The sequence below is a fragment of the Ailuropoda melanoleuca genome, chromosome 18 (genome assembly GCF_002007445.2).
Source record: "Ailuropoda melanoleuca isolate Jingjing chromosome 18, ASM200744v2, whole genome shotgun sequence".
Taxonomy (NCBI): Eukaryota; Metazoa; Chordata; class Mammalia; order Carnivora; family Ursidae; genus Ailuropoda; species Ailuropoda melanoleuca.
The window spans coordinates 22,286,436-22,309,931 of NC_048235.1; the positions used below are offsets into that span (position 1 = coordinate 22,286,436).

The 23,496-nt window shown below is 36.9% G+C and overlaps 1 protein-coding gene across 2 annotated transcripts in view; it reads left to right on the forward strand.

Moving 5' to 3' along the window:
* Nucleotides 1-23,496, forward strand: part of LOC117795039 (rho GTPase-activating protein 7-like) — a 124,036-nt gene that overhangs the window by 8,830 nt on the left and 91,710 nt on the right. For both annotated transcript variants that reach the window (XM_034647681.1, XM_034647680.1), the window contains exon 2: nt 5,810-6,954. In XM_034647681.1, the coding sequence (XP_034503572.1) occupies nt 5,935-6,954 (1,020 nt within the window). In that variant the 5' untranslated portion in view covers nt 5,810-5,934. The remainder of the gene's footprint in view (nt 1-5,809; nt 6,955-23,496) is intronic.

Genomic DNA, 23,496 nt, shown 5'->3' on the forward strand with positions numbered 1-23,496 from the left:
CATGATCTAGAAATTTAACATGGGTGGGTAATTAAGAAGAAAGATCCTAAGGGAAACCAAAGCAACTGAGGCCACCTAAGGAAAGAGAAAAATAAAGAGAAACTGTCACTACTATTATGTTTTTATTTTCCCTTCTATTAAATACATAGAATCTGTATGAAGGTGTTTAAAAAAAACCTGGGAGCCAATTGTGTGTGTGTGTGTGTGTGTGTGTGTGTGTGTGTGTGTGTGTGTGGTGTGTATACATATATTTTAAATTTTTTATTTGTCTATGTGTATGCATATGTATGTCTATGTATGTCATTTGTCTTCTGAAAGGATAAAATGAGATACTCACATTTAAGGGTTTAAGGGGTTGAATGAGAAAAGTTGCCGTCTTTCTAAGTACTATGATGAGGTGTCCAGGAGAAGTTGCAAAATAATGCATTTACTCAATTAAGGTTATTTACATCTTATTTTCTGCATCTTAAAACCTCTGGTCAGATAACATTTTAGAAGGCTATGGCTAAGAGGATTACTAAGAATATTTGTCCTGACTTGCAGGAGTTCTTAAAAAGGTTGGGGGAGGAAAAAGCCCATTAAAAAAATCACCGAGGAATCTTATGGAAAGCTGCATGACATTATTGGCCCCAAATAAATACCCAAACTGGCACCTTTATTGTGCTAATGGAAGGAGGAAGATACATTTGTACTTATGAGGCAGTGGTATGGCAAGGGCTGAAGGGAATACAGGGAATAGTTGGATCCTATTGGACATATAATAGAGGAAATGTAGACATATTTATATATCAACTCAATTTTAAGATTACTGCTCTGGAATATATTAAAATTTAGATTAAATTTAAATTATTATTTAACATGCTTCTGAGATTCAGAAATTTTTCTTTGTCTCAAGCAAATTATATTATAGAATTATAACAATTTAAATTGTTTTTAGCTGTTATTCCTATTTAGTTGTTATTCCTATTTAGCTGTTATTCCTATTACCTCCATATTTCTAAACAATATGATTATACTATATTTTTTCCCATTTTAGACATTATCTGTTAAATTCCTATTATGGAAAATGAAGAGTCAGTTCTCTGAGACTGTTCTTCCCAGCATCCCTAATCCCATCCCCTACAAACATTTTATACTTCAAAAATAGTTGCTTTCATAAGTTTTTTATTAAGTCAGTATTTGCTGTTTGCATTATTTGGCTGCACAAAAAATTCACAGCTAAGCCAGGTAGTGTACTATGATTATATTTCCTTTCTTTTAAAACCCTGTTTCCTGGAGGTAATAACTGATTTTTAGTTCTCTATGTAAATAATCCTAATTCTTCCACCTAAATTGTCTGACTTTATTATAAATTCTTCTCATATAATCCATTATTTCCATGGTTTTTTCCTTAGAGACATCGCTTGTAGAGAACTTTAGGATTTATGTGAAATGATTGCCTGCTAGGCGTGCTACATAAATTTCATTCTGGAAATCCCATCCCCTGGTCTTTGTGTTGAGTTTCTGACTCCCTTGTTACCATGTCTTTTCCATATTATGTATTCTCTTATTTGGGAGGAACTATCCCTCCAATAGCTTCTTGAGAAGAGGAGGGAAATTTTTAAGGCTCCTCATATAATTTTAAGGTAGAAATAAGTTCCCATCAGAATTTTGAAGATATATTTGCCTGTCTTGTTTCCAATTTTGCTATTAAGAAATCCAGTAACATTGAGATTCCCAATGCATAATATATAACCTATTTTCTCTCTTTCTCTGATAACATTTATATTCATTTGCTAACCTCTAAAGTTCTGAAATTTCACAATAATGTTTCTTTGTGTGATCTATTTTTATTTCTCGTATTACTGCATAGTCCACAGAGTCCTTGAATCTGAAGACGGGTCTGTGAAATTTTCCGGAAAAAAATTTTTTTCTAAATCTCTCCCCTCGATTTTCTCTGAATGCACCTGAGAAATGTGGTTCCCCTCCAGGGTGTCAAATGGGTTTTCAAACTGTTAGTAATTCTCTGGAGTTTATTGTTGCCTCTGCTTTCTCTCCCAAAGAGGTGATTCTAGAACAGTGAAACTCTGAACTTAGCTCCCATTTGATCTGTGTGTTGTGGAGGCAGAAAATTTACCACAAATATTCTTAGTATACACTAATATCACAAAAACAAGAGGGCCTTGTTTAGGGTTTTTCTCCTCTGGAAGCCCTACCTAACATTTCCGTCATCCCACACCATTCACTATTGAAAAAAGAAGGAATGGAGGAAGGGAGGGAGAGAGAGAGGAAGGAAAGGAAAGGAAGGAAAAGAAAGAAAAAAAAGAAAAAAGTAGGAAGGAAGGAAGGAAAGAAGGAAGGGAGGGAGGAAGGAAGGGGAAGCTGATGACCCTCTGCTTTATGTTAAACTTTACATGGTATTTGTGGCCATAAGAAGACTTTTTATTTTTCTCTGCATGAGTTTCTCCCAAAAAATTGTAAGCTCCTTTAGGAAAGGTGGAATATATTATTTAGGTTTATGTTGCCAATGTTTAGCAGAGTATCTGTGGCCCCCTGGGCACCAAATAAACAAGTACTGAAGAATTGATCTTGGCCAAGCAGCATTGCTGTCAGTTCTTCATTACTGCCCCTTGATTTCAGGAACAAGTGCTTTATTTGCATTGTATTCTCCCAGGCTGTAGAATGAGCAATGGTGAATATTATCGGAATCATCTTCTCTAAGGACAATTGCCAGGCCAAAATACATAGTATGCATTTATTTCAGAAGCAGGTGAAAAGGAGAGCGTGATCATTTAATATGAGATATAGGTCAGTGATTCTCAAACTAGAATGTCTCCAATTGCCTAGTCATTTAGTATAATAATGTTTAATTTCAATTAAGTTTAGAATACTGCATGGCATAAAATGCTTATGTTAAGGAGTGGTGTTACAAAATTAACTCAAATAATATATTTGAAATTAATTCATGTCTAAACATCTTATGTACTAATATCACAAAAAGCAAATTTGGACATTTTACAAACATTTTCCAGAGTTGTTACAACATTAGAGGTACATAGAGTCTCTTGTAATATTAATATAGCAGTGTTTGAACACATGCATTTAAGAAGTGAAAAATCCCCATGGAAATTCACTTCATAAAATCAACACCCTGCAATGACCTACACTTTTCCAGATCCTTCATCCAAATCCTCAGCAGCTGAGCTCATTCTGAATGGAAATGCACAAAAAGGATTACCAATGAAATGTAATTTCATTGAAATTTGTAAATTAGATAGTCGGTAGCTAAAAATATAATTTTAAGGAAAATTATATTTTCCTTAATATATGGTGAGGAGACTGATAGGGAAAAATCAGGTCTTTTACAAAGACATCTATGACTTATAGGATGGATTCTAGTCAATTCAGATGATTTAGAAAATGAGGCCAATATGCTCAGATGCAACTAACAATAATCAAGTACTCCTTCTTCTCAATACTCTTCTGTTCAGGCTTTAGATCATGGAGGCAGATTTTAACTATAGATTTTATAAATAGAATTTCAATGGGAAGTGTGAATAACAAAGTTTGGAGAGAGAAGATTTTTAAAAATCTATCAGACCACAGGATATGGAATGAGCAAAAATGTAGAGATGATGATCATAAGGATAATTAGGAAATTCTATGTCTTTGAAAAATATAGACACTATACATTCACAGGAATGATTTGGAAATGTCCAAAGAACCTAGATGAGCAAGACAGACGGAGTTAATTCTTTCATGTGCTCAATCTACCTAATTTACAATGTCTCTTAGCAACAAGATGGCTTCAGAACTTGTTGAATTGTCTTCCTTTGACATTATAAAAACACTTATCTAGTTGCCAAGGTTGAGTGAAATAAATTAATATTATGGTAAGGTCCTGAGGGTAAATCTTTTATGTAATCTGTCCCCCAAGGAGTTAACAAAACTCAATTTCTTTTCAGTAAAAGAAATGAATCCAGAATTTAGTCTCAAATGTAAATGTGGCTTAGGAATGACACAGTAATACCACTTGGCATTTCTTAAGTTAGCCTGCTCTCTCTACACTGGATAAAAATAAAGAAAAGAAAGTATCTAAAACAGAACCGCCCTATTACAACCCAAATTTGCCCATGAAAGCAGAAATTTTCTGGCCTGCATCTATGCGTTTTTTCCACTTTCCATAGCCTCCCACACTATAATGACTTATGCATGGAATTCGGGGACTTTATATTTTCTTTTGAGTGCAAAATGAATGCCAACATGGAAAATGTGCAGGCTGACCATTTTCAAATGGTCACAGACCTTTGAGGGAACCTGATAGTATCCAGAAAGATATTTGGTCAGGCTAGGTTACCAAATTCTAGTACATTCCTTAACTCCACTGGTCTTCACAGAATGGGAATATTTACCTTTTTGGCAAGTGCTTAGTCAGAATAGCTTGAAATTTTTGGTAGGGACTCAGAATCCTTTTCAATAGACTAAAGTGACCCAAAACCAGCACAGCAGTTAATCTTGTTTATGGCCAAAGTCAATAAGCCAATCCATGTTATGTGCTGAAAGTTCTTGTGTGGAGGAAAAACTAGAAATGTCTGCTCTTTTGAATGGGATTTTTCTTTTATGGTCTAATAATTTGGTTTCGTTATGGAACAACATTTGGATTAGTCATTTTTGTAAAGTTCAGTTTACGTTGGTATAATTTGTTTCCTTGAGCTAAGGGTTTGAATAATTCAAGGCAAAAAGGGGAAGACTACCTGGAATGTGTTTATATTCTGCCTTATCTTAGGCCTGGTTTTCTGGTTTACTTACATTTTTATGGCCAAATTCTGATAGCAGTATACAAACTAAACTCCTTAGAAGCCAAAAAGAATGCGACTGAAATTTCTGAGGAATTGTCCCAATTGTTTTATCATGCTCACATCTTCTTTTTGGTTCACTGTATTCCTGCCGGAGGATTTTAGATTTTATACATACTACAGCTAGGTGGAGGGAAGGGGCACAGGTAGGATCTCATTCCATGGAGACAGTGAAGTTTGTTGGCTATCTAAGTTAGAACCAGGGCCTAGTTTGAATGGGGCATACTTCCGGGATGTATGACCGTGGGCAACTTATATAATGTCTCTCAGCTTCAACAAAATGAGCTTGCTAGCAAGTAGAAACAGTGACAGCATGTGTGTAAATGTATTTATCCTAAGGCATGGTCAATGGTCTGTGTTACACTTTCTTATGAATTACGTGTTAATAGGAGCTAAACTAGATTATTCCATGCTTCTTACTTACTCCCTGGAGTAAATACATCCTGAGAGTTTGGGATCTGTGTTAGCTCTTTCACAAACTAACACATTGCACGTGCTGTCTCTATGGCTTAAACTGTGCATGAACAGTTCCCTGGTGGCCTTTACTGCAATTCAAACCAAACAGCAAATAGATTTCTGTAAGGACTTGTGTTCACAGAAATAAAGCACGAAAGCATGGAAGCTAGAGCAACAAGTTTCTTTTGGTGTATTTTTAAGTACTGCAATGCAAATATGTTCTTAAGGGAGTTTCAAACATTCCGTACTTATATCTTCATTCATTAGTAGGGCAATCAGTCCAGCTGCTTTTAAAGTGTTGTCATTGTTTTTTGACCAGAAATATTAAATGTGAAATTTTGTTCCAATATTAGGCTACTTCTTAAAGAAGTAACATCATTAAAGCTACTAAATAGAAACTTTATAAGATCTCTTACTTAATATTTCATAGCACAGATTAAATGCTGTCTTTTCCAAGATATATTTTGATCGAGAATGATGATCCTGAACTACATATATATTTTTAAATTTTTTAATAGGTGGGGAAATGACAAAACTCGCTCTCATCTTCAATCAGTGCATATGAAGTCATCTTTCATCAAGTTCCATCTCCTCTAGTCTCATACGGAACGTATCTCTCTATCTGTTGTTAAACTACGATGACATGTCTGTAGCTATCAGAAAGAGAAGCTGGGAAGAACATGTGACCCAATGGATGGGACAGCCTTTTAATTCTGATGATTATAACCCAGCATGTCATCATGGACTAGTAGCTGACAGCTTGCAGGCAAGTATGGAAAGAGATGCAACTTTAAATGCGGATCGTAAAGAGAGGTGTGTTTCATTACCAGATTGCTGCCATGGTTCAGAGCTGAGAGACTTTCCTGGGAGGCCAATGGGTCACATTTCAAAGGAGGTGGATGAAAATGACAGACATGAAGGTGAAGATCAGTTTCTTTCTCTAGAGGCTAGCACAGAAACACTAGTGCATGTTTCTGATGAGGATACCGATTCCGATCCATATATTACAGATGATAAACAGATTTTCACTACCCAAGGACAAAAAATATCAGACCAACATAGCAGCAGAGGAGCAGGCTCCTCAGTAAAGACGCTGCCCGTCATGGAAGGTCACCAGAGTCACTCCTGGGGAATGGCTGATGGAGCTGACTTAGCACTGGTCGAAGAAAGGGGGGAGAAAAAAGTTGTTGGCATTGTAAGTAAAAGCCTGGAGCTTTGTAATGATATCAGCTTAAGTGAAATAAAAGATGCATCTAATAAAATAAATGCATGTGACTCTTCGAATGTAAAAGATATTGTGCCCGAGAAGCAATTGCTTAATTCTGCTGTAATTGCTCAGCAACGGAGGAAGCTTGACTTCCCTAAAGATGAACATGAAAGAAACACCTGCAGCGCAGTACAGGATGAGTTCTCGGCCCTTCCTTGCACGGACAGAGGGCTGCCGTTATTAAAAACAGATTCTGGAAGCTGCCTTCTGCAGCCTCCTTCCTGCCCTAGTGGAATGTCAGCTGAAAATGGCCTAGAGAAGAGTGCTTTCTCAGAACCTCAAAACAAAAGTCTCCCAAAGGTCAACTCAGGAGATAGCATGCAGTGCATACAATTAAAGGAAACTCCGGCCACCCAGGAGCTCGCAGATAACCCAGTCAGGCTTCGCAAAAGAAAGGTAAGACACACTCACCAATTATCTGGCTTTGGGGATTTTATAAATATCCTTGTTGCCGTCCCTTATTATTTTGCTCGGATTAAAGAGATGTGTGAGTGTTTCTTTTGCCCTATAGTGTAGCTGCATAACTCAAAGTGTCTTCTTGGAGAAACCATCAAAATCTGTAAAAATTAAAATATCGTAATAACCTATTCATCTCACTAACTGGATTTATAATAGTTTGTGAACATTGTATTCTGGAATTGTGTTGAAGGCAGAATTGGTTTCACTTTCTTTAATTGGAATTAAATAGCCACCAGATAGCTCATAGGTCAAGGCCTGTCTGAAGAGTGTTCTCTAGTTTTTAGAAAGAAAGAAAGTCATGGTATTTTCTTTATTTAATGTCAATTATTTGAGTTTATTACTTGTTCCCTTTAAAAAGTATTTTTATCATAATTAAAGGGCTATGTGTAATGTGAAAAAAGACCCCTTTACATATACAAAGACATCACTATCCCCTACCCCCCAAATATACTGATGCTATTTTAAATAATACTCTGGCACATTTGCCATCAATAGATGTATCAGCTTTTTTTTAACTCTTCACCAAAAAGAGCCAATAACTGAAATTATTTTTGATGCCAAGGCCCCTTTGACTAATCCTGTAGGTGCCAGATTCCCCTAAGAAGTTTCCAAGTGAGAGAAGCAAAGATTGGAGTTACAAGAAGCACGGCTTAGCTAGTAGATTCTTGGCCAAAGTTTGTCTTATCTTTAGGATTTTCTCCAAATTCTTCCAACAATGTAGTGCTTTACAATCCTGATATAAGTACAAATAAAATTTCTTCTATAAATCCAACATGGTCATTGGCATTGAAAACTCCCTGCAGATTGGACAACATCCCCTTCTTTTGATATAATATTAGCCCATAATTGCAATTCTCCTAACACAAAACCAGTGTTCCTAGTTCTGTTCAACTGGGGCTATCTACAATGAGGAAAAAAAAATCTCTAACTCTCTTTGCGGTTAAAAAAAAAAAAAAAGTCTGGTTTCCATAAACTGCTTTTGCTAACAAAATGGATCAGTAACATGTCATAAGTTAGTTTAAATGGTCAAAGACTTGACAACAAAGATTAGTGTGCTCAGACTATATGACAACTGAGCATTCTGTGCTTCTGGCAAGCTCGTCCTTCCTTATATATTGTATTAAAATATTAATGTTCCATAAAGTTGTCATGATTGGCATGCTCTGGTCACTTTTTCAGAAGTGTCCATTTTTCCTATCAAATCTGTTGGGAATGCAATAATGACATAAGAAATTAATAACTGACCTATGACATAGCTCCTCTAAAATAAGACAAACCCTGCCCAACTGCCGGCAGAAACATTAAACATTCCAGAAACATATGCTCACCACTTGGACATTTATATCAATACTAAGAATGCTGGAAAGAATTTGCTCTTGGACATGTCACTATAGCATGGCTACATTATGAGAGCTGTAATTATAACCTATTTACAAGTTCTAACTTAAATATTCTATTTTAAGCATGTCATCATTCTAAAGTGTTATGGCATTGTCTGGTGGAATATTGGCTTTGACTCTACAGCTCATTTGGGATGCTTTGCAATAAACAGATTAAATGCACAATTTCAAGTTTAAGATTTACTCTGCAAAGGTATGATTATGGGAGAAACTTCTATAATCAAAGTCTGTAGGAATTTCTATACTCTTTTATACTGAGTGAATATTAAAATAACCTTTGAATTGGCAATTAGCCACTTTAGAACTTTACCAAAAAATAGTAAAACAAATTCATAAAAATATATGGGCAGAGGTGTTCATCATTATATTATATGTTACTGACAAAAAAAGAAACAATCTGAATTGCCATCAATAAAGAATTTTTAATCATTGCTATATATATATAGTTGGAATGCCATGTAGCCATTAAAAAGATACAGTGAGATCCGTGTGCATTAACTGAATAACGCTCACGAGTGTATGTGGAAGAGGCAGTAGCAGACCACTATGTATAGCACATACCAACCTTATAGGACAAAATGTCTATGTAGATATAAATAGGGACATAGGTATAAATCTCTCTGTATGATTAAATAAGACTATGCAAATTCTGGCTAAAAGGCATAAAATTGTTAATAGCAGTTACTTTGAAAGAATTGAATTGAAAATGTAGAAGCAGGGGATTTTCACCTTTTATCCTATATACTTTTTATAAAAGGTGATAGGATTATGGGTGTAATGCATACAATGAACAGAAGTACAAAAACAAAATAATATTAGATACATAAACTATTTGGAGCATTTTCTTCATGGCACAAAATGACCCCTTATATAGTTATGATTGTCACCACTTCTATGAATTGGAGACAGGGTATTTATAAAGTTTTTCAAAATATTGACAAGAGTTCCAAACAACTATTCCATTCCTAATGCCAGTGAATGTCATTTAAAACAGATAAGCCTTTTAGGGAAGACACACAAGCCACATTTTCATGTCTAAGGTGTTAGGTACCAGATGCTGAAAAGAATTTGCTTAATTGTCTATCGCTGTAAAACTATTTGTCAGCCATGGTGATAGCTTTAAGATTAATGCATGAAAAGGTGAAGTAGAATATAAGCTAATAAAATTTTAGTGAGAGAACTTTAATCAGCTTATTATCTGACGGTCATATGAGTGAACCAAATCCTTCACTGAATTTATAAGCATGTTTTTGGGGGGGGGGCAGGATATAATCAAGAGTCTAAGACTTAAAAAAAATGAAGACTAAAGTAGCGCTTCTAAGAGTGATCCTCGGAATGTACTGGAATAGCATTGTACTAGACATATCATTGTACTTTAGATACACGTTTTCATTCCTTGAAACCTATAAATCTTGGCAGGCATTAATTATTTTACATGATGTATTTTTTGTTGTTTTCCAGCATTATTTCTGGCCATCAAGGATAGCTACACATATATTTATTAAGAGTCTCAAGTAGAGAGGACTGCATTTGTGTATATATAAATATGAATCTTCTAAGCTAATAATTCTCCTAAATATGATGAAATACGTCATTAAATTGAAGCCACTGAAATCGAAGGAAAACCAAGTAGATTAGGAACAGACATTAGCAAATGAGTCAGAAGGTCGCATGGCATATGACCAGCGCTTATAGAGCGTGGGTGGGTCTTTGGGGTAAGGCAGCTGGTTAAGAGCAATTCTCAGAGACAAATTCCACAGAAATCTGGAGGAGGGAGTCAGTCTAAGAAGTGGTCTCTTTAAACCAAATGAGATGTGAAGATGGAAAATATGTAGGGAAAGACTTGAGGTTAGACTTTTTTAAAGAACTAGTGTATTTGTTCTTGATGGTGGTGAGCTAATTAAAGAGAGTTCAAAATTCAGTCTTCTCTAGAGACTATTTAAATAGTTCCCAAAGTTTTGCATAACCATGATAGTTATATAAATGTATGAACATGTTTTTATTTGCTCACATAAAACATAAACCATATTACAAAGCAATATAAACTCCAAAATACCAAGCAAAAATGATCTGAACCTTGAGAAGACACCTAATTCCACATTCGAACAAAAATCTCACATTACAACCATAAACTAAACTCTGTCATTTATGCTGTAGTTTTGACTGCTGTTGTAGAAAACCAGCCTAAAAATGACTTAAACAATATCTTTTTTCTCACATACACATAATAATTGGATATAAATAGTTCTGGGCCAATATGTAGCCTATATGTTTTCAAAACCCCAGGCTCCTTTGATCTAACTGCTCTACCACCTTGATCACTTATCAGTAGTCAAGTCAGTGGGAAGAGGAGAGAGTGCAGGGTTGGACACACTCCTGTGTAAAGGCAGAATCCAGAAGGGACACACTTCTTTTTCTCTCATATTTCATGTGCTAGAATTTAGTTGCATGGCCACACTTAACAATAAGGGCCGAGAAATGGAGTCTGTATTCTGGATAAGCAGGTGTCTGCTAAAAACTCTATTATCAAAGAAGGAGAAATTTTATAATGAAGTATAACTCATAACATTAAATATGTTGAAGAACAACACCGTACCATAAATCTATTCCAGTATATGATGGCATGTCATGAAAGGAATAAACAGGCTGCTATATGTTCTGTGGTATTTTCTATAAATACTTGATTTATTTCACACTTTCTGTGTTAAGAAACAATGAACCATGAGAGACTGTGGACTCTGGGAAACAAACTGAGGGCTTCAGAGGGGAGAGGGGTGGGGGATTGGGATAGGCCGGTGATGGGTATTAAGGAGGTCACGTATTGTGTGGTGCACTGGGTGTTATACGCAAATAATGATCATGGAGCATTGCATCAAAAACTGGGGATGTACTGTATGGTGACTAATATAACAAAATAAAAATTATTAAAAAAAAAAAGAAAAAAGAAACAATTCGAAGTGATGCTGACCAAATGCTGTATCTTTTTTAATGGAAAACTTCCCAGGAGCAAAACATTATATTGTATATACTGTACTTTATCTCTGGACAAATGTAATACATTAATTAGAAATGACTGATAAAATCAAGTATTTTCTCCTTACCCTATCTCTAAAATATGGATAAATTCAGGAAAAGTACACTTATACTTAAAATGACTTTCTCATTCCTTTCTATGACCTTCTTTTTTTTTTCTGTCTCCTGAATGCTTATGTGGGAGTCTTGTAGCATGAGGAGGCTGTCATTGACTGATGCGTGACATAAAGAACATAGTAAATTATGCAAAAGATAGAATGGACAAAGATAGGAAGCCAGCTGAAAGAATATAAAAGGGAAGGAAAAAATTGTCTAAGAAATAAAAAACAAAAGGATAGTTAAGCTAAGGCCTTAAGATATGTTGAGTGAAAGCAAGGACTAGTGGGAGAATTAGAGTTTGTTAATAAGCCTAGTATCATTTGACAAAGAGGGAAGGAGTAGAAAGCAGGAAAAGTGTATGTATGTGTATATATATATATATATATATATATATAGCGTTGCAGATAGATTCATAATAACAGTATGATTTTACACTAAGTTCACACGAGTTTTAAAGACACAGTCTTGTTGAATAGATTGCATTGTTTTCAAACTTTGTTTCCCTAGGTCAAGGATTAGGGCTGGCAGAGAAGTCATTACTCAATGGAAAGCTGGCATGTAGATCAATAACGTTAGGTCTTCCCAGCCATATTTTAGCTGGGTTGGTGTTCCAGGTACATCTGGTAACTTCACTAATAGCTTGTTGTGTGTTGTTAGGCCACTGAAATCCATCAAATTATTTCATGCCATTTAAACTGGCTTTTGCCTTATAAACAACTAGAAAGCCAAAAACATACTTGCAGATATTTGGGGCTCAAATATATTGCTTCCTAATAAACATGATTCCCCTAAAACCATGTAGAAATACAAAAAAAAAAAACAAAAACAAAAAAACCAACCCCAAACCAACCCACATTCAATTATATGATAAAAGATAAACCAGATATAGTGTCTCATAAAACCAATCAGTAACAAATATTGAGCATTTTCAATATCTCAAGCCCTATTCCATGTATCTGGTACACCACTGCAAGCCAGATAGCAGTTCCTTACATTGTGAAGCATATAGTCCCTGAAACACTGCTGGCGTTCCCAAGTAAGACTTCTGTTTGACTAACATGTAAAGCTAGCATCACAGGGAGGGGACAGTAGTGTGAGAGAAAGAGAGAAGCGGTGGGGCACAGGAAGAGGAGGAGAAGGAAAGGAGAAAGAGAGAGAGAAAGAGGAATGGAGAGAAGGACAAGCTATGATAGGATACCAAGAGAAGCCCCAGTCAATTGCAAGGGAAAGCAATAATAAAGTCCTTGACAAAAAGTGGATTTGTGGCAGGCTGGAATCAGATCCTATTTCAGCATGATGCAGTTGTGGTTATCACCAGCACGAGTTTAACAAGGAGACAAGGAACATGAATTTAAGTCCAGTGATTATAGAGCAGGTGGAGATAAATTATTGTTATTATCAGTTCCTTTGAGAAACTCCACTGAGTAGAGCTAGCCCTCCCGGGCTGTATCTCCACCAGGCTGAAGGTGAAGCCCCCAGTGAGCTTCTATTTCAAGATCCTCAAATAGTTTCCCTGGGGGGACTTTGCTCAGCCAAATTAGTTCCTTGATTCTGTCTTCACTCATAGAAGACGCCTCTTTTTTATAACATTTACTACAAAGTCATTCGATCGCACCATTGCTAACTAAAGCATAAGCTTGGTGGGGGCAGTTTTGGTCTGTAGCATTTCAAATATTTGTCTGTATCATTCAGCCCTGGGCTTAGACCTCTGTTCATAAGTGTTTGAATGAATGAATAGTCCTGTCATGGTAAAGGATTTATTTTCAGAAGACAAAATCAGGTGCCTACAGCCCATGTATAAAGATGCAGAATTGGAGCCATGCAAACCACATTAGAAACCAGATATCCCATGCTTTGTACCATAATCTCCTATCTGTGCTCCCTGCTGGTTCCGTGCTAAACCAGAGCATGATGGAAGAGGGAGAAAAGGACTATGTAAAATCTGGGTCTCTGAGGCAGCCTTCAAGTTTGATTATTATTACTGTTGGTCTCAAAACAACTAATTCATTGTAGATATTCCACCACAGAGAAATCTGAGGGGTTAATGTTATTTAGAAGCTACTCAGTTATTTCCAGAGAGGAATGGGCAAGAGTAAGTGTAGAGGAGGAAACTATTAGAATATCCATTCACATTGATTTTTAATGTATCCTTTAATTTTATATACATTTTATAAGATATATAATATATTAATACAAAAGTATATATGTTACAGTTTATAAGTAAATAACATACACATGGTCACTGAGGAGCACATAATCAAAAAGGTTGGGAAGCCACTGGTTCAGAAATTCTCCAACTTTTCTGGTTTATGTCATTCTGAGGAAGTGGGGGTGGAGTGGAGGGGAAATGACAGGAAAAATAGAGTAAGAGATTGAAAGACAAATGAGTAGGAGAGATTAAGGGATTTGTTTAGAAGGTGTCAGACAATAGTATATTTCTTTGTAATTTATACCATGAAAACCACATAAAGTAGGGAGATTTGCTGCCAGGTGCCTCTAAGGCAGAAAAATACACACTGAATGAGAGCAATTAGATCTGGATGTTTCTTGTTCCAGGTTTTTTTTTTTTTAAAGTAGTTATGATGTGTGATGGGCCTCTGATCCAAGCAGTGACTTGGACCCAAACTGCAAATTTACATTATTAGTAACAAGATCATTAATAAATTCACATGACCCAACATTAGCTTTTATTGGAACAAGAATTAATACACATTTATGATGTTATTTTAAATAATTAATGGCTATTTCAGAGCCAATTGCACATTAGAGGCTATCATAATGGCGTAACTGATTTAGTTTCTTCCTCATGGATTTCTGTTACTATAAACCAGGACCAACTTATTAATCTTTTAATATCAACAAAACCACCATAGGTTTTGGCTGCCTCCCTCGAAGAAATGCCAATATCCACAAAAGTTGGGATAACTAACATAGCCTACAGAACAGGGCCCTGCCTCTGTTATCTGGGCACTAACCGCAGTGATGCCAACAGACCCTATTCACTTTCTGGCTCGTGTTCTTAGAAATAAAGTACTTATCCCTCCTGCCAACAAGATCTCTATTCCCCAGATAGTGTTCTGTCAAGAAAAGTATAGTGCTACTTTAGAGATAACCTTACAATTTTCAAAGGAAACATAAACAAATAGGAAAACACACTTTTATTCTTTTTTTCTGTTCTGTTTCTACATTGGCACAGGAATAAAACTAGTGATTCATGAAACTCTTTGATTTGGGGTTCTATTTTTTGAGCCACCGGAACTTGAAAAGGATTGTATATGCATTCAAGGTTTTTATAGACATTAAAAGTTAACCCAGAGGCTTAAAAACAAAGTGGAAATAGCATTATTATTTGGTCTAGAAAACGAATAGCTTGGTCTGACCTTGATTTTCTTTTTTTTTTTTAATTTTTTTTATTATATTATGTTAGTCACTATACAGTACATCCCTGGTTTTTGATGTAAAGTTTCGATGATTCATTAGTTGCGTATAACACCCAGTGCACCATGCAATACGTGCCCTCCCCACCACCCATCACCAGCCTATCCCATTCCCCCATCCCCCTCCCCTCTGAAGCCCTCAGTTTCTCAGAGTCCACAGTCTCTCATGCTTCATTCCCCCTTCTGATTACCCCCCCTTTCTTTATCCCTTTCTTCTCCTACCGATCTTCCTAGTTCTTATGTTCCATAGATGAGAGAAACCATATGATAATTGTCTTGATTTTCTAACCAAGAGAATAAGCTATTGATGAGGGAAAAGAGCACAGTCTAAATTGAACGGTGTCATTTAATCTTTGTAAAGCTTATATGTCCCTATAAAAAATGAAGACAACATTCTCTACATCATAAGTTTGCTAGAACATTAAGTGAGATAGAAAATGTGATTAAACAAACCACCTGGTACAATTCCTGTAACAATCCGTTTTTTAACCAAAATTTGAGGTGAATTGACTGTTACGTAACTGAAAAATTACAGACAGACTCTATAGTCATAGCATAAGTAGCAGTCAGGGTCAGTAGCTACTTTAGCTGGAGATTTCGGGAGTGCTGCCTGGCCGATGGTAAGCCTCCACACCGTCTACGCTATGGGTATGCATAGGACCAAGTAATGAAACCAATGGACTCTGAAACCAAGTTGTTTCCCTCAGTTTAGCTTTGTAATCTTGTATGTTGCTGATCTTCTCTGTGCTTCAGTTTTTTCATCTGTATAATGGAATACTTCACTCTGTTGTTAGGGAGATTGAATGTTAATATATAGAAATAATGAGAACAGTGCCTGACACATAGACAACACCATGGACTTTAGCTATTAGTAGCAGTAGTTTTTGTGGTTTGTTTTACTAAATTGTCCTTTAGATCTGCAAATAAGCTGAACCGAGAATAGATGTGAGGCAAGACTGACAAAATTTGAGAGAGCATTTAGAAAGTAAGTCAACCCACATGGACATCTTTGCTATCTAAATATCATTATATAGTAAAGCCTCAAATATGTACTCATTGACTAAATAAATATTAAGTATCTTCCCTTTCCCAGCACTTTGTCATGTGTGATATAAGCTCTGAATAAAAATCATATATGCAGTATTAAAATCTATGGAGCTAGGAGCATTAGAGGCTAGGAGAGGGACCCTATCCCTGTGAGGAAGTCAAAGAAGGTTTCACCAAGTGATGTCTGAGCTGAGCTTTGAAGGGTGCAAAGGCAGTGCCCTTGTGAGAATGAAGGAAAGGAGTCTCTCTGTCCCCACTTTACTGTTCTTGAGAAGTAAAATTTTATTTTCTTTAAATACACAGATTTCAGTATTAGGAAGTAAATGAAATAAACAAATACTTCAAGAAAACCATTTTGTAAACAGTCACTTTTAAATGCTAAGGTGTCTTTTGCAAACTATTTCATGGTGATATAAACATCAAAAGTGGAGGACAGTACTTCATATGCCATACTTTAGCTTAGGCAAAGCAACTTTCTGTTTTCAAACTTAGATTTTTAGCTTCTGGGCTCACTTTATGGGGGAGGGGGAGGAAGAAAAGAAAGAAAAGAAAAGAAAAGAAAAGAAAAGAAAAGAAAAGAAAAGAAAAGAAAAGAAAAGAAAAGAAAAGAAAAGAAAAAAAGACAAGAAAAGAGAAAAGAAAAGAAAGAGAAGAGAAGAGAAAGAAAAGAAAAGAAAGGGAAAGGAAAGGAAAGAAAAAAGGAAAGAAGGAAGGAAGGAAGGAAGGAAGAAGGAAGGAAGGAAGAGGGAGAGAGGAGGGAAGGAAGGAAGGAGAGAGAGGGAGGGAGGAAGGAAGGAAGGGAGGAAGGAAGAAAGGAAGGATGGATGGATTTTCATTAGTCCTGAAAAAAAAATGCTAGCTGTGTTAATTTGCTCCCAACTAGTATTTGGTTAGCAAAAAAGTGAAATGAAGAGCACGGACATTTGCTTGATGACAAAACATTATCGGGAGATGTACTCACAAAATGGCTCAACTCTAAAAGGGTGACGAGACAGTGATTCTCAATAATTTTCATACTCTCATAGATATGTAAGAATCGTCTGTGGAGTGCTACTAGTAACTTTTTATGGTGGGCAATCATAAGGTGATTTAAAAGCATAACTGACTAAAATCATAAGAAGTAAAAAAGCAAGAGAATAATTCCTTGTTTGTTAAAAATTCAATTCTGATTACGATGTTTCACCCTTCCACTCACATATTGGCCTAACGCACAATTGGAAATTTTCTTTAGAGTCACTTTGAAGTGGTACCCAAAGGTACTTCAGAGTATAACAGATGAGAAATGTACTTCATGAATATCTGACAAAAGGTCAAATTTCAATTTTCATCTTCCTTGAGTTTAAATAAAGGAATTCTTTAATAATAAGAGCCCACAGTCTCTCTGAGTGATGTGAACTGTCTGACGGATGACAATGTGTGCAGAGGACAGCACTCTGACCGTGCTGTTCATCCTCTGTTACACAGTGAAAGATTGGGGCTCATGCTCAATGTGCTGACAACAACCTTCGTTTTCAACACTGTGATTTAAGTATTATTTAGAGTCAGTGTCAGTTTGTACCACAAAATCCATTCCATGAGTTTTTGAATGAGTTAAACTTTTCTTAAGAGAATTGTGAAGTGTATAAAGCCTATAGCAGGAATGTTAAGGATAAAATAAGTTTACTGAACAAAAATATTACATAGGTATATACATAGATGTAAATTAATATATACATAATACATATATAAAAATTACATGCCTGTATAAATTAATTTTCAATGTCTGCTGTAATCAGGCACAATCTGAGATGCTGTATTTGGCTTCTTGCAACAATACAGTCTTTATTGAGACTTGGAGTAGAGGATGTGACAAAAAACAGGAAGTAAGTGATCACTACCACAGGGACATTTGCAAGTTGGCTGGTGGTGTTCTACTCCCACATGTTTCCAAGGAGATGTGAAAGGAAACCAGATGCAGGCAAGGCCTCTATGGTAAATATCACCTTCAAGGTCTATGGACCATTTTCTCACCCCTCCACCCTCCCACCAAGGCACAGGGAAGTGAAGTTTGGTCAACACAGCAGACCAGTGCCTACATTAAGAAACAAATAGATGAGCTCTTGGGTGCAGAGTTGTTATTTCTCACAGTATTGTATTTGCCATTGGGTATTAGGACTTTCATTTTTACCCATTTCTCAGTAACATCCCTTGCATTTTGTCTTCATTTTATTGTAAGATGGTAGCATGATGTTTAACTTCCTGTCACATGTTCATTTACCCAACAAACAAGACACTGTCTGCTTGACTAGAGTGTCGTAGGCAGCATCCTACAAACAAATATGGGTTTAAAGACAGAATTCGCTTTTCATAGGTTCATGGAATGTTCCAGCTGGAAGAGACTTTAAACATCCTTGCATTTCACTTTAACTGGAATAATGTGTGTGTATTGACAAGGCCAAGGAGCTATAATTTAGAGTGTTAATAGTGGTATGTTCTGTTACCAATGTAAAGTTGCTGCCCCACGGAGAAGATGCTGAGTTGCATATTATCATGGAGAAGCTATAATTTAAAAGTAATCAGAAAGAATTGGCCAACATCAAAATGTAACACAAACCTAATATTAAGGTTTTTTTGAACGATGAAAGGAAATGTTTTATCCTTCTATTTCAGACATTTGTCCACTTGGTGTGCAAAAAAGAAAAAAAACCCCACAGCTTTAAGAATTTAACTACCATTTCAGGTATCTGCTGACGAGAATATAAAATAAATTTTAAAAACTGAAAATAGATTCTAAAATAAAGTTTATTTTTCTCAGCATCTCCTGGTCTCTAGTTTTATACTAAAAAGTTACTCTTTCCTGAGGCATGAATTTTCATGTAATTCAATTATTCTGTACTCTTTCCCTGTGATCAACACAGACTTTTATCATAAATATTATCTCTATCCACTTAGAAGTTACAAAGTGGTTTCTCTCAGATGTCTTCAGTGTTTGGGTTGAGGCATGATAAATTTTAAACAAGCTGAAAAGTATTTCAAACAAGTTCCATACTGTGAGCAATCATTGAGGAGGCAGGAGAGAAAGGAAATTAGCCAGCAGATTTCAGTATAATCTTCACACAAATTTTTAAAACATATTAGTGATTATGTAAAGCTCTAAATTTTTATATTTAAAATTTGACATACACTAGAAACAAAAAGCATGCAAGGTTGTCCATCAGCCTATTCTGGGCAACTTAAAATGGAAATAAATCTGTTCTTTACATGCAATACATTATAGTTATTGTAATCCTAAATTTCCAAACCTGAACACTGAGATCATTTATTTTGATAGAAAATGAATAGGCAATAGTCGTATTGCTTATAGGAAGCCAGTTGATTATGAATTTTAATTTCTCTCACATTAATCTTTTCACTTTTAAGGGGCCCAGTTTACTCAGGAGGTGTCAACAGATAAGTCACCATGCTGATATAGTGACACACACGTGAGCTGCTGCCCAACATCTGTGCCTCCAGTATTCCCTCCCAAAGTCTGAGCACTGTACAGTACTTAGCTGGAGCTCCGGTTACGGTACAGATCACTGGAGCAAAACTTGGTGACGTAAAGTTGTTGGAGGTAGGGAGGAAGGGTGAGGATGGTTATAGAAGGGCAAGGAGAGCTGCAGTCTCGAAGAAGGAAAATTTGTATGCTGTTATTTGTTATCAACGTACATGGAAGTCACGTAAAATCCGTTGTTGATGATGAGAGACTAAAACAGGATATCGCGAATAATAAAAATGCCCATACTGTGGTTTGATTTCCTACATAATATGAGGGCTCGTAGAAGAAATGTAAGAGTCAGTCTCTACTAAGAAGCAAGTAGTAGAAGTGTGTTAATAAAGCCTCGGAATCACTGGGGTTGGAAGGGAGTGTAAAACAGCCACATAGTCAGGCTTAACCTGCCAAAGACGTGTAGGTAACACACGTACAGTGAATAACCTTGACTAGGGAGTTTTGTTACGGTGCTTCTGCATTTCACAGCCAAAGAGTTATACTTGACACAGTGTTTTCAAGTAATTGTTACCATCTGAACCACTTAACAAGAAAACCTGATTCTGAAAGAATTATTAGCAAATTCGCAAGTAGTTTCTCCTGAGGTTGCTGGCCAGTCCACTTGCAGATGCCTGGTGATCTTGCTTCCACATGTCAGTCATTATGTACCACCCCGTCAGAGGCAGTAGGCACCCAGGTGAGAAGCAGCAGACAGATTTTTCCTGAAGCGCACTACTGTTTGCCTTGAGGGACTGCTTATGTTCAAAGTGACATATTTACCTTCTCCTCCTGCTCTGCCTCCATTCTTTCTGCACAGAATTCCACTGCCACTTTGATAACACCCTTCTGCATTCCTAACCGTCTCATGAAACTTTTTGAAACCAAAAGAACTAAACAGGTACATATAATTAAGAGTGAGCCATAAGCAATATTCACCCCCCCAAAAAAATGTATAGCCCCATTCTTTCACTTAGGAAGGGGTTTAAAAAGTCAAATTTACTTTGGAGCAATGCCAATTAAAGTGTATCCACAGGAAGGAAATCAATCCATTTGTAAAAGATGTGCTTCAGAAATTCAAAATGTTTATTAAAAACAGTTGCTAGATCCATATTGTACGCCTCCCTCCTCCATTTCTCTCTTTCTCTGTGCACTAGTCATAGTGCCAGAAAGAAAGCTCAGATGAAAAGTTGAGAGCTTTAGAACCCATCTTCACTTTAAAAACACTGAAGAAATACACCTGTGAGTTTAGCAGTAACTAACAATAGTTATGAATATAATTCTCCATCCTCAATATTTCTCATCCATGTCCTCTTAATCCCCTCACCATCTCTTGCTCAAGTTACTGCAACATCATCCCAACTGATTTCTTTGGCTCCAGTCCTAAAACCCACAAATCTGCACTTCATGCTGAACTCCAAATTATCTTTATCCAATGCAAATCTGTCCTGTTTCCCTCCATGGCTTTAACATTCTAATATGCTAGACAAGGTTTTCAAGGACAGTCACATTCTGGGCCCTGTTCACCTTTGTAGTCTCATCTGTGATTCTCCTCATCTCACATTTTTAGCCACATTAAACTCCTCTCAGTGACCTAAGTTCAGCATACACTCTCTCCCAGAAAGCTCCCCCAGCCCACCTTCCTGCCCCTGGCATTCTTCAGGTCACATCTCACATGTCACTTCACTCAAATAGTCTCTCCTGAACCCCTTAGACTGAATTGGCGCCTCCTTCCTTCCAGGTGTCATCTGTGCATGCTGTAACACCCTGTACATACCTTAGCCTAGCACTTAGCACACTGTGTTGGACTGGCCTATTCACTTACCCATACGTAGTGATTGAATTGGGGAGCCCCCAAAAGTTTGTGCATATCCTAATCCGGGAACCTGTGAATGTGGCCTAATCGTGGAAAAGGGTCTTTGGAGATGTAATTAAGTTAAGAATCTCAAGATGAGATACCCTGTATGACTTGGGTGAACCCTACATCCAATGCCAAGTGTCCTTATACATGACAGAAAAGACAACAGAGACAGAGCAGAAGGCTATAAGAAGATGGGGGCAGAGATTGGAATTACGCAGCCAAGGAACACCTGGGGCTGCCAGAAGCTGGAAAAGGCGAGGAAGGGTCCTCTCGCACAGCCTTGTGAGAGAGCACAGCCCTGCCAACACACTTTGATTTCCGGCGTCAGGAGCTGTGAGAGAAAACAGTTCTGTACATTGAGGATGCCTGCGTGGCTCAGTCAGGTAAGTGTCTGACACTCAATTTTGGCTCAGATCATGATCTCCAGGTCATGGGATCAAGCCCCACCTCAGGTTCCTGCCTGAGCATGGAACCTGCTTAAGATTCTCTCACCTCTCCCTCTGCCCCTCCCCCCAACTCTCTGTCCAAAAAAAAAAAAAAAAAAGTTCTGTACTTTTAAGGCACTAAGTTTGTGCTACCTTGTTAGACGCCGCCTCAGGAAACTACGGTAGTCCTCTCCTTATCAGCGGTTTCAGTTGCCGGTAGCCAATTGCCTTGGAAGCCAAGGCTCCTCCTTCTGACGCAGAATCTTGACGTCAGTAGTCGCCAGGGTACCCCCAAGGACTACGTCATCACCTCACGTACTCTAGACTCTCGCCCTGTGGGCATTTTATCATCTCCCGTCTTCACAGGAAGGGTGAGTACCGTGCGATAAGATATTATGAGAAAGGGACAATATTCAAATAACTTTTATTACAGCATATTGTTAGAATTGTTCTATTTCATTATTATCGTGACTCTCTTACTGTGCTAATTTATAAACTAAACTTTGTAAGAGGTATGTATGTATGTATAGGGAAAAGCAGTGCCTCAGGGGTTTGGTACTATACGTGATTTTAGGAATCCACCGGTGGGGGTGTCTTCAAACGTTTCCCCAGTGGGTAAGTGGGAGATGTGGGGGGACTACTGTAGTACACAAACCTACACATTATACTAAATTCCTTGGAAGCAGGGACTAGCTTACTCATAGTTTATACACCATTCTCGCCCTAATGCCTAGAGTGTGCGTGGCATATAGGTTGCACTTATTACATTCCCGTAGAACGAGAGATTGAGGGAGGACAGGCACAACGCGTTGAGCATTACCTTAATGTACAGGAATAATTCCCACTACTTTTTCACTCTCTTCTTGTTCCAGTTACCTCACATTATATTTCCTCATCTTTAATTTTATCTGATAGTTCTTTGGAAATTGTAATAAAAATAACTATAAATTATAGCCAATAACATGAGGGCACTTCTACAGAGACTGTAGCTTATTTTGTTAGAGAGATCGCATGCTTTCCATAATTATAAGTAATTATATGAAGTAAAAACCCCTGAATCAATTCCAAGCCTTAAATTATCTCACTGCTTAATTTGAGAAAAGTTGTGTGTATATATATATATATATATATAAAATGAAAGTTAAATTTCCTCTCTGACTAGTCCCATTTTTCCAAAGACTACCGTTGTCAACTGTCTCCAATTCTGTTTCATTATCTAAATAACTATAAATATATGCTTTTTAAATATTTATAAATTAATGGCAGTAAATAGAATTTATGATGTTCACTTGTGAAAGATATTTCATTCATATATTTAACAAGTATTCTTGACTGCTGTAACAGTTTGCTGGGGCTGTTGTCACACAGTACCTCAAGCTGTGTGCTTCAACTGTAGAAATTTACGGTCACAATTCTGAAGACTAAAAGTCTGAGATCAAGGTGTCAGCAGGGTTAGTTCCTTCTGTTGGCTGTTCTGTGCCTCTCTCCTAGCTTCTGGTGGTCTGCTGGAATTTTTAGTGTTCTTGGCTTGTTGGAGATCACCTGATCTCTGCCTTAATGTTCACATGGTGTTATGTGTGTCTGTGTCCAGATTTGCCCTTTTTGTAAAGACACTAGCCATATGGGAATGGAGGTCCATCATACTCTACTACAACTTCATAAATTATCAATA